At 43.4% G+C, this 12822-nt stretch overlaps 1 protein-coding gene across 1 annotated transcript in view; it reads right to left on the bottom strand.

The window, feature by feature from the left end:
- The window catches only part of LOC126101536 (uncharacterized), a 172513-nt gene that overhangs the window by 126090 nt on the left and 33601 nt on the right, over positions 1-12822 (bottom strand). Inside the window, exon 2 of the mRNA XM_049912212.1 lies at positions 8826-9014. Within this exon, the coding sequence (XP_049768169.1) occupies positions 8826-9014 (189 nt within the window). The remainder of the gene's footprint in view (positions 1-8825; positions 9015-12822) is intronic.

The following is a 12822-nucleotide window of genomic DNA, read 5'->3' as shown; positions in this document are numbered from 1 at the left end:
GCATTCACTGTGGCACACGTGTGGGCTATATAGAGTGAATTAATTAAGCTGTTAACCTCAAATATTTCCAGACTGTTTAACACATTGCAGTTCTGTTTTCACCTGCACGAATTTTATAGACATCCTCACTAAAAGACCTCTTAATATTGCAATATTGATCAGAGATAGAGGGATCATCTTAGGAACTACAGCAATTTTTGTTGCTAGTATATTATATCTGCTGCACGTCACGTCCGGTCAAAGCATTGCATAATATATTTAAAACCGCAACATTCTTATCAACCGTTAACAAACACGCCACGATAAATGACTCCTTTCTAACGCCAGATCCTTCAAGGGAAGATCTGTCAGATTAAAAGGGGCATGACTGAGTGGACATATACTCAGGACAGATGTGGATAGACTAGTCAGAAAACTATGGAATATAGGGGGAAGAACGAGAGGAACAAAATGTGTTTCATTAACTGGAGAATTAAGTACGAAGCAGTGAAGAACTAGTGAAATAAATACTATCCAACAGATATATCAGAAGTGGACGGTAGTGATGAAAGAAGAACAGGACAGAGTTTACCACTAGGTGGACAAGGGATACTGCCGACCTACGAGAAACGGCAAAAGAAAAGTAGGGAGAAGATGAAGAGGCTCTGACAGGATAACAGGAAGCGGCCTACTATTCGACAGTCCCATGCGGGTCTCTCGGCCGTCTTGAACCATTATTTCAGTGACAAACAACTACATGATCATGCGGCGAGATAAATTCATAAAATCTTCTAGGACGTAAGAGCCGCGTCAGCTAGTTTCGCCCACGCACTCCTCGGCAATGTCAAATTGTAACTGACTGTATTCTGTCCCATGGTGTCTTCTTCATTTATCAGCATTGCGAGGTGTGTCGACAGTGGCGCTCGGTCCACTGCCAAACGGTACTTTTATCAAACTTCCTGGCAGATTAAAACTGTGTGCCGGACCGAGGCTCGAACTCGGGACCTTTGCCTTTCGCGGGCAAGTGCTTTTGGTAGAGCAATGGTCCCGAGTTCGAGTCTCGGTCCGGCACACAGTTTTAATCTACCAGGAAGTTTCATATCAGCGCACACTCCGCAGCAGATTGAAAATCTCATTCTGGTAATTTTATTGCCCCATGTCCGCTTCAGCCACGCGAGTGATGGATAACTTAAGAGCACAGTGTCATAATCTCGACACAATACGACAAGCATTTCGCACCAACTCCTCAAAAGGAAAAACCATATGGACAAAAATTAAGCTTATATTTGATGTAAAGAAAAGAAACATTTGAACTGCAAAATTCTGCGACGTATTTTGACTGTAGTGCTTAATTTTGCCTATTTTAAAACCTGTGGACGACTTCGTGATCTGACGCAGACTTTTCTGATAAAATATTTATCAGCTGTATTAATGAGAGTGGCTTTATTCCTCCGAGTCGTTAGCGCAGGACAGCGATGCGGCTCACGGAGGAATGCGCCGGCAAGACGGAAACCCCGCCAGTAATTGACAGGGGATAATGGAAATGAGGTGATTAGGGTTGGCCTCGTCGTAATTGGGGGAAAATATGCCGAAGAACTCACGTAAACGAGCAAAGCACCTTATGCAAATATGGATATAATCTCAATTCTCGCTGATGTGCTGCGCATTAAGCAAGCCTTTGTGTAGAATGGCTGGTAGTACGCTTAAATCTCAGGAGTCTACACAAGGTAGCAACGACGAGCACTCTGTAAGATCCTCTATCATACTCACAGCATATGCAACGAATTCCAGATTGCCACTGTCAGTTATTGTACGCATTTCGAGGGACCATATGGAATTCTGTTATGTAGTACCTCTCGCAAAGTGCTACCGTTCTCCAGTAATTCTCCAAGCATCATTTATTTAGCAAACGTGTTCTTTGAATCAGTCAACTATGCGATGAAGTTGACAGTTTGATATATCCGCAAGCACATGGCAAATACTACACCCAACTGTGGCATTGTTTTGGACTTCTTCCCGTTTCATGCGTGTACGGTGCGCGGGAAGAATGACTGTTAACGCGCATCTGTACGCGCTGTAACTAATTTAAACTTGAAACTTCCTGGCAGATTAAAACTGTGTGCCCGACCGAGACTCCTCATTCTGGTAATCTAAACTTGTCTCCGGGTATATCCTCTGCAGTATGTGGTAAACATTAAATCTATCGCATACGATCTAAATTCGCCATTCAGGCTGAGGAAAAAAATAAAGAGAATCCTTCGACTACTAAATAGATACTGTCCTGAGTATTAACGTGCGGATTTTCAACCTCGGTCTGTATCTCCTTACTCAGTGACGAGTTTAAGAACGATCGAGTGGCAGTGGGCAAACACTTTATAACACTTTTTCTTATGCCCTTCAGATGATGAGTATGAATTATGACAGACAAGGGACAAGACTGAGGCTGTAATTTTACGTATTTACCAAATATTTTCGATTACTGGTGGTCACTTTCAAAGTCGAACCCGTTTGGTCCCACCGCGCAGAATATTTTTAACACACAGTTTTACGCCATGCAGTACATCCGCCGCTTCTTTCATCTGGCGGGGCGTCAGGAAATGTCTATAGTAAACTGCTCGCTCGCTGCCACCAGGTAGATCGATTCTGGTGGAACTTTCGCACCGTAGGGGTACAGTTCACGATCTTTTTTTTAATTTACTTTTTAGCGTTCATTTACATTAATTCAACTGACTCAAGTAAGTTGTCTCAGGACTTGCTTATATCTGACCTTTGCGTGTAGCATTATCGACCACATCTTATAGTGTTTAATCTAATTTGGAAAAATGTCGAGTTGTGTTCCTCGGTAGTGACTGGTCGCAGCGACGTCCCTATGGCGGCATTCGGGACCGTCAGTAACGTTTCTTGCAGATGTTATTACATGAGGAATTACTGCTGAATATGACTGTAAAATTGGCTAATCGGTGCATCCACTTTTATTCAGCCAGAAAATGATGATAATGTAGAGTGAAGTGTATCATCAGGCCGCAAAACAGCTTAGTCCGAAATAAGTAGTTATCATTCATGTTGGCGCTGCGCTAGAATTACTTTCAATGTTACTGGGAGACAAGATTATTCGAAACCACTTCCTCTGACAGATTGACGCGACTAACATTATGACGAACTCTTAACACAATTTTCTCTGACAGACGGGGTCACTAAGACCCCCACCCCCGCTTTTTATGGAACCTTCATCCACGGCCAGTGCGTAAATGAGTTATAGGTCCTTCGTGGGAACATCTGTCACCTAGACGGCATTTGAACGCGTTCCAAATTCTTAAGTTTCAACAGAGAAGGTGTATGCTCAGTACATTAACAGACATCCCCAGTTTTCTTGACGAGCTTCGCTGGTACTAAATATGCATTTCAAAGGGAAATAGCTGGCAATGAAGTCGTTGTAATCTTTACCATAGATAATTGATGGAACTCATCATTTAACAGCCTCGGTGTAGACTCGGTGCGGCTAAATTTGTACGGTTGCTTCCAGGTGTGGGTAACTCAAGCCACTCACCACTGTCACAGTTGCTTGTACACAGCGGCTCACCTGTGTGTCACTGGTGCGGATGTGGATGTGATCGATTAGTGCGGGCACATCGACGTTGGGCTTCATTCCTCATGGATGAAGATTTCCTCTTGTGTAAATAAAGTAACGGCTGTGGCCGTTATACCTGTGTGACTAGAGGCTTCCTGCATCAACGTTACCGCAAGACCGTGTACTGTGGAGTCGCTGACAATTATCTTGTCTCCAGCCCGTGCATATCAGCTGTAAGGACGACCTTGTCGAATGATTTCTTCCTTTCTTTCTTTCTTTCCTTGCCCTTAAACATTATGTGTGTCTAGTGTTCGTGTCGTGGCGATCAGGTTTACGACAGAAGAAAAAACTGTGTTCATGTCTTTCTGGAAGTTTCAGATTTACAACGACACGGTCATCAGTGGAACTAAAGCATCTACAGTTCATGAGAAACCAAATGCCAGAGTTTACTGTTACCAGCAGAAAACCTCGCTCACTGGTGACTCCTCGTGATAGCGACGTCAACCTGAGCAAGCGCACTTGGGGAGAGGGAGCTTTTATTAACTCACCTTACATAAGCTAAGCATCTAAAGAGTTTCCGTTATCTCGTAGTAGTCGTTCCCTCCTAACGTACACGGTTACCAGAAACCCGCTGAGTCGATGCGCATGACGTTCAGCGTGCCCTAGCGGCGCCCGTTGATTCACGTTCTCGGGCATTCTTAAATCACCCTTCAATGAAGTAGTGCATGTTATTACTGAACTAGATCCAAATAAAATGTCTTAATTCTACAGTAATAGGCTCCCATAACATGTCAATCGAGAAAAATTGCACAAAGAAATTTCCTAAAAATGAACAGTATGAAAACGTGGATATGTGATAATATAGGTAGATTTTAAAATAAAGTAACACCAGTAAACAAAAAAAAACTGTTAATTATTCCATGTATAAAAGCAGATAGCAATAAGAAGTTGCGAACCGACAGGTTCATCTTCAAACGGTTGTTCATATTTATCTCACGTCATATTCACTGATCACATGTCTTCTATTTCCAGATTTGGTCAAACTTTCTCGGTATGGCGGTGGCTTACAACAAGCACCAATATTAGGAAAAAGATTATCTTATGTGTTGTTTCTAACAGCCGAAATGACAAGGAGGCGGAGATTAGTGTTTAACGTCCCGTCGACAACGAAGTCATTAGAGACGGAGCACAAGCTCAGATTAGGGAAAGATGGAGAAGGAAAGGGGCCGTGTCCTTTTGATGCACCCATCCCGGCATTTGCCTCAAGTAATTTAGGGAAATCACATAAAACCTAAATTAGGATGGCCGAATGCGGGTCTGAACCGTCGTCCTCCCGAACGCCGGTCCAATATGCTAACCACTGCGCTACCCCGCTGAACAACATAAACAAAACTTTATAAGTCAGCAAATGAATTCTTTTGTCCTATTGACATCGAAACAGTTGTGCTGTTTTTGCGGAACTGCTGTCTGATGTTGGGCTGCTTCCTACTGCGCGGAACAACGAGATGGAGTAGACACTTTTCCAACTTCCTTTCTGGAAGAATCCACCTGCACTGTACGATATATTTTTGTTGAACGGTTTTTGTAAACTGGAATCTGAGAATCTACTATAGCTACCGCTATTCTACTGATAACTATTAATACAGTGCAATAAAATAAATACAGTAGTTACCAGTTTCATAGAACACTCTGTACGCTTCACAGTTGTTCTCGCCTCCAGTCCGATGACTCTCTTGATGCAGCTCTCCATGCTACGTTGTCCTGTGCAAGTCTCTCCACAGTATACTCATTCCCTGCCCTCCCGCCACAACTGCTACACTCCAAGCCTCCCTCGCCGCGCGGTCTCAGGCGTATTGCCACGATTCTCGCGGCTCCCCCCATCGGAGGTTCGAGTCCTTCCTCGGTCATGGGAGTGTGTGTTGTTCTTAGCGTAAGTTAGGTTAAATTAGATTAAGTAGTGTGTAAGCCACCCTCCATTACCAAACTAACATTCCTTGAAGACTTAGGATGTCCTACTAAACGCTTCCTTCTTTTAGTCAAATTGTGCCATAAATTTAGTTTTCCCCAAAGTGATTCAGTACCTGCTCATTTGTTATTTTATCTACCCACTTAATCTTCAGCATTCTTCTATAGCACCGTATTACAAACGCTTCCATTCTCTTCTTGTATGAAGTGCTTGTCATCCACATTTCACCTTCGCAAGAGGCTACGCCCTAGATAAATATCTTCAGAAGAAACTTCCTAACATTTAAATTTACATCAGATGTTAACAGATTCCTCTTTTGCGCTATTAGCTCCATATTAGTAGTGGCGTTGCAACTTTAATAAAAACATATGTAAGACTCTCTAAACCTTTTACTACTTCCTTGTAACAGTGGAGTTACAGAAGTAGTTACGGGCAATTTTGATTCAGTAGCTCTCGCAATAGAGCATTTGCAATCCCACCGAACAAAGTAAATACGGACGATACATTACACAGATGTTCCCTTAGTCAAACTCACATTGCACGAACGGTGGAAGATCGATGCGTTGCATTATCTTCTTCAAGCAGCTGCAATTGAAGCTCGGATTTTTTAGAAGTTGTTCTGAACCATAGACAGCTGTCACACCAGCGACATAGTAATCGGGAAATGTAAATTCGTGCATAAGCTCTTTTCCTACTTTTGGAGGTCCCCTTTCGTTGTTTGTTCTACACTACCGAGACTCAATCTCTATCCTTCATAGGAAGTCGGTGGATGAGATTCCACGGTGACTAATTTCTTCATCACGATCGTCTCTTACACCATGTCGTTCTCGTATGGGATTATTACTATTAGTGTAGAGACTGGTAACTTTTACCAAAAAATGCAATTACCACGTAAACATTAATCATCACATCAGTAATTTTCCTTCGTGGTTTTTATGACTGTTTAGTTAGTCAGTAATTTTTTTTTCTTTTGCTTATCTCGTCTTTCTTTGCTGGAGGCACTTGATAGACATTTTCAGTTGCTGGATTATAACTTCTTTGTTATTTCTTTGGGGTTGGGTTGTTTGGGGAAGACCAGACAGCGAGGTCATCGGTCTCATCGGATTAAGTAAGGACGGGGAAGGAAGTCGGCCGTGCCCTTTCAAAGGAACCATCCCGGCATTTGCCTGGAGCGATTTAGGGAAATCAAGGAAAACCTAAATCAGGATGGCCGGACGCGGGATTGAACCGTCGTCCTCCCGAATGCGAGTCCAGTGTGCTAGCCACTGCGCCACCTCGCTCGGTTGTTATTTCTTTTTGGACGAAATATTATTACATAATGCAGACTATAAGCCTTGCAAAAGCTGGTTATACTGAATAGTTCTTTTTTATCGTTACAAGCTACTGATTGACAATCGATTGAGTCTCCATTGTTAATGCAACAAAGAAAGATTGCGTTGTTTCTATTTTGCGCTCTATGTCTTAGAAAGTTTATATTCCGCTTTTAAATGATTATATAAACAGTGTGTTATGTGTCGCATGACCTTGATACGTTTCAAGATCGAGTCACAGCAAGTCGAGTTTTCATTTGCTTTTATGTCATAATTTTCTGTAGTCTATACGAGTGTGTGCGGCACATAAACAGACTCTCCAAGCAGTTACAATGTCTTTTATTATGACTAACTCAATGCTTAGGATAGAGTATTATGCTTCACTATAAAAAAGTATAGTATAAATAAGTTACAGTTGCATGTGAAACTGACCACTTAATTCAATGGTATTAGCAGCGTTCATGCTGCCCATTTATTAAACCATGTAACGTGGCTGGTAACGAACTACGAAGAAGGCGAACTGAAGGATATTAACAGATCATTCGAAGATACAACACGGAATAGATCGCACGGACAAACAGTGATTAGTATTTCCCGTGTTTCCCATAGATCTTCCTTTTATTTAGCACCTGTTGTACTCTCGATCACCTTATTTCGGCGTTCCAGTTTGACAAGAGTATGATTATTACATACATGTAGTTGCAGTTCCTCTTGCTTACCACTTCACAAGGGCAATTAAAAACTTTCTTTTTGTGTCATTTACTTTAAGAAAAAATCGGCTCCTTTGATTCGATTGGTAATGTTCAATATTTTAAATAATTATGTTTTCAAGACACAGAAGTGTAGACAACGTTGACAGTGATGTAAATAAACTGAATGGATAAAAGTTGGATACACACATCGCTAACGCAGTACGCATATTGAAGCTATCTAAACTTTTTCCCTTTCGTGCTAGCGAGGTAAACCAGTGGTTAAGGCATCTGAATGGCATATATTAGAAATGGCGCTCAAATAAATGTTCTCCCAATCCGATTTAACTTTCCGGCGATACCTCTGAAACGCGGGAGCCAAATTTCGGGATGGTACATTCAATGAACTCTTCCCTACCAGAAACTGATCGCTATCGACAGAGTATTAGACTGTAGCCGTACCTCTTTCCTATATTTTGTTTGTCGGCAGATATGAAGCTGTTCTTAATAAAATGTCGATACACAGAACAGCAGAGCAGAGGTATCGAAAAATTTTGACTTCAAAATACAAGCTGTGTTCATTCACGCGCGTATCAATGCCCTGCATTAACTACATTGATCGTTATTTTTACAGTTAAAAATTGAATGTACGTGGTGCGTGCATTATCACCTGGGCTGTTGTTTAGGTGGTGTATTATAAACTTTGATACAGTGACACACTGCCGGCCCGTGTGGCCGAGCGGTTCTAGGCGCTTCAGTCTGGAACCGCGCGGCCGCTACGGTCGCAGGTTCAAATCCTGCCTCGGGCATGGGTGTTTGTGATGTCCTTAGGTTAGTTAGGTTTAAGTAGTCCTAAGTTCTAGAGAAGTGATGACCTCAGATGTTAAGTCCCATAGTGCTCAGAACCATAACCATTTGAACAGTGACACACTCTTGTACGGTTTACTTGGGCGGTTACGAGCACTGAAGCAGTTGTACAGACAGGTTGGCAGGTTATTTTTGACAGCAGTTACATTTGCAGCATCACTGAAATACATATACACATAAAAGCGTAAATTTCATTTGGAAGTTCCGTCATTGAAATGTTAGAAAGGTACGCTAACAACTTAAGCTCCGGTGATGCTGTGCTTCGAAATAAACAACAGCGGAGTGTAAGTGCTAGTGAGAAGATTATGATGTTGGAGCTAGAGCGCTCAGCGGCTTGATCATCAACGCCCTTATTGCGTATCAACATTTGAATTATAAATCTTGCCGCAAAGACTGACACACACACACACACACACACACACACACACACACACACACACACACACCTGCATGGGAAGCTCATATCTTGACCGCTGCTGAAGAATAAACAAATACGGAGCGTCAGACTGAAGCAGCTCGGCCTCCGGCAGGGAGGCGCGCCGGCCGCGGGTCGCCGCCGCCGCCGCCGCCGCCACCTGGCCCCGCCCCCCGGCCAATAGCGTGGCCGTGTCACTGCGGACGCCGCCTGCCTGTCTCTGCCGGCCGCCGCGGGCCCAGCGCAAAAACTGCCCGCGCCACGCCGCGCCGCACCGGCCACAAGAGCACACGAGTCACCCCTCATATTTCTAGGAAATAGCAGTTTCCCGGTTCGCACTGCACACCTGCTCGTTACGGTAGTCTGTCCATAGCGCAGATCCGACAAGGAGCAGACTAGAGCTGCACTCGCTCTGATCAGTTTTAAGTTTTTTACAGAGCACACAGGACGGCTATCGACCTTTTTCCTTTTAGACCAAAGCAGTTTATACGTCATTAACCCCTTACGAGGGTATCTTCCGCGCGCACTATTCTGCCTCAGTGGGTAATTTCCGCTAGCGCAATTGCGCTACATGTCTCGCTCACGCATTTCTGAAATAAACTGTCTCCTGGGGTATTTACCTGCCCCTGCTCCTTACTGCATTTTCTAGGCAAGCATTTGGACAGAAATACAAAGTAATCAATACAGGCTGTTTCCGCTATCATTTGGTATTTACTGACATCAAAACAGCTTTACAAAATCAAAACATAACAATGTCCTATTTAAAAATTACTATCTCGTTACCGCACCATTCTTACACTTCGATATATCTGTTAACTATTGAAAAACAAAACACTTTAAATCATATAATTGGTGAAAATTCCTGGCAGATTAAAACTGTGTGCCGGGCCGAGAGTCGAACTCGGGACCTTTGCCTTTCGCGGGCAAGTGCTCTACCAACTGAGCTACCCAAGCACGACTCACGCCCCGTCCTCACAGCTTTAATTCCGCCAGTACCTCGTCTCCTACCTTCCAAACTTCACAGAAGCTCTCGTGCAAGGAGACGATTGTGGACACAAGTAACACCTCTTCCGTTTGGAAGGTAGGAGACGAGGTACTGGCGGAATTAAAGCTGTCAGGACGGGTCGTGAGTCGTGCTTGGGTAGCTCCGTTGGTAGAGCACTTGCCCGCGAAAGGCAAAGGTTCCGAGTTTGAGTCTCCGTCCGGCATACAGTTTTAATCTGCCAGGAAGTTTCATATCAGCGCACACTCCGCTGTAGAGTGAAAAATTTCATTTTAGAAACTTATAATTGGTAATTCAAAGCAGTGCATTTATGTCCAATAGTGTAAAACATAAAGCAAAACAAAGAGTAATCAGGTAAGCTTCATCTGAAGGTGATTTCACAAACCCTGAACCTGAGCAGATTTTCATTCATCCACACACTCGAAACCGACTGAGCGCCTGCAGGAAGCACAAATATGGTGTTTGCAGTTTATATAGACCGCTTCAGTCGTCTTATCCGACGACTGAGGACACAGGTAACACCTCTTCCGTTTCACTGGACAAAATTCTGCACTGAAGAACGCAAGGCCTCACTGGGAACTGGGCAACGCAATGACAATCGAACATTTATCTTAGGTTCCTCTGCTCATAGAAAGTATTCTGTTTTGTTGTTTCGCAAACTCGTCAATATCTGATGCATTCACGTCAGATTATGTATCGTGTTCACTGTTACATTCAGGATCACTTTCGTTGCCAGCTTCAGCATCACTGTCTTCAATATATTGCACCTCGTGTAACCAGTGAGTGAAAAGGGCCTCAAAATTTGGATCTGAAACACCCACTCTATCGTTGTTAGCTATGCCGAGCGATATTTCCGTAATTAATACAAAATACAAAGCGTTTAAAATTACAGAGTTCGTAACGTAAACTGTGTGGTTGGGTCACGTCATACTGCCAGCAACCTATTCTACTTACCAAGACATATTAACAGCAGCTCGCAACAATGACTGATCATTACAAACGCTCATAACGGACTGAACTAAAGCCACTGAGAAGCAGAAGTGCTCAGTACGGAAAATTCCGGCGTCATGCGCATTGAAATGTAAGAGGGGTATCCTCGTACGCCACAAAACCGATTGAGGGTTGAAACACACCTAAAAAAAATTAATACGTCGTTTCTTTCTCAGTCCTAGATGCACTTTTTTTCATACATGACTAGTTTCGATCACAGATCTATGTTTCTCTTCAGATCTATGTAACTGTGCCAGCAACCCTCGCGTCCGTATCTAAACCTCACGTCAGAATATGGTATTCTGCGTACATCAAACACAGCGTGTGAAACCGTCGTAATTAGAACGATAATTCCATGAATGAGACGAGTAACAGCTGATCGCACGGATTTTCTGCACCAAACAACAGCCATCGGCGCATCAGTTAGGGATCATTTGCTCTGAAAATTTAACGTCTGCCCTGGACTACGCTAAGTTGAGCACAGATTGTTGGCGGACCTATTTTATCAGAGGTTTTCTCTTCTGAATCTTAGTATGGCAAATAACAGTGCCGCAGATGCTGCATCCCCAAAAACACGATTACGGTGGTAGTGCGAATTTCCTTTCGCAAACGCGCGGCTAGAAAGGAAACAAGAAAATAAAGAACATGAAATTGTTTGGAGAAGAATTTTCTCACGCATTTCGAAACAACGATGTTTCAAGAGGGATGATGGCTTTCTCCTGCACTAGATCCTCTTTAAGCTGCTTCACTAGAGTTAAACAACAACTACTGCTACGACGAAATGCCTTGCAGCCACCATCATTGACACCACTCCACGTCAGACACCAATGGTCAAATGTGAAATCGGTGATACCCCTTAGCCAGCAGTATCACCTGTTCTTTCAGCCTCTGGTTTTTTTTCCTGTAGCTTCATTTCGGCAACAAAGACATTCGCGTTGGCTCAAAAACACTGAAGAGTTTAAAGCCACAGTCCGAGAGGCCATTTCTCCGGAAATGATCGCGAATGCAATGAGGAGCTTCCGCGAATTTCTACAGCAATGCAGCACCAATGATGGAAGCCATTTGTCTGATACACTTTTTAAGAAATAAATTTGTGTTCGACTTCTCGGGAATGACAAAATGTGTGTAAATGTTACCTACACTATCTGATCCACAAGTATATGGACACGACTATGTAATGCGGAACTGACCGATAAATAACACGAGAAGCGGACCCGCCAATGCACAAGGAGGCAGTGAGTACTGTGTTGTCAACAGATAAGCACTAACAGTTGATCGCACGGCAGCATAGTGAATTGGAACATGGTGTAGTCACTGGATGTCACCTGAGTGACAAATCCATTAGGCGCATTTCAACCCTTCTAAAGCTGGCCAAGTGCCATCACGTGATTGTGAAGTGGAGAGCGAAGGAAGAACCACAGCTGAACCAAAACAGGGCAGACTTCATGCACTGATAGGAAGTGACCGTCGAGTAATGTGCAGGCTGGTTGTACAAAAATCACAGCGGAAGCACTCACTCAAGAGTCCCAAAGTGCTATCAGTAGTCGAACTAACACAATGAGTGTGCGTATAGAGTTAGAAAGAACAGGGTACAATGATCAAGCAGCTCCTCATAAGCCACATATTTCTGTAGTCAACACTAAGCGACGCTTGAGGTGGTGTAAACATCGGAGCAACTGGAGAGTGGATGACCGGAAACGAGTGATTTGGAGTGATGAACCGTGCTACACCCTGTGGCAATCCGGTGAAAGGATTTGTGTTTGGCAAATTCTTGGAGAAAGTTACCTGCAATCATGTGCAGTGGCAACAGTGACGTACGGAGTAGATGGTGTTACGGTACGGGGGAGTTATTCATAGTTCGGGTGTGGTTCCCTTTTGCGCTTAAGAAATCGCTAAATTCTGAACAATATGAACACATTTTACAGCATTGTACACTGTGTACAGAAGAGGAACTGCTCGGAGATGTATCAGCATGACAATGATCCCTATCCGAAACCACCATCTAAGAAGCAATGGATGATGGACGATAGCATTC

Source organism: Schistocerca cancellata, chromosome 1 (genome assembly GCF_023864275.1).
Source record: "Schistocerca cancellata isolate TAMUIC-IGC-003103 chromosome 1, iqSchCanc2.1, whole genome shotgun sequence".
Classification (NCBI taxonomy): domain Eukaryota; kingdom Metazoa; phylum Arthropoda; class Insecta; order Orthoptera; family Acrididae; genus Schistocerca; species Schistocerca cancellata.
The sequence above is the reverse complement of the archived record's forward strand: the minus strand, read 5'-3'. Positions and strand labels throughout refer to the sequence as shown.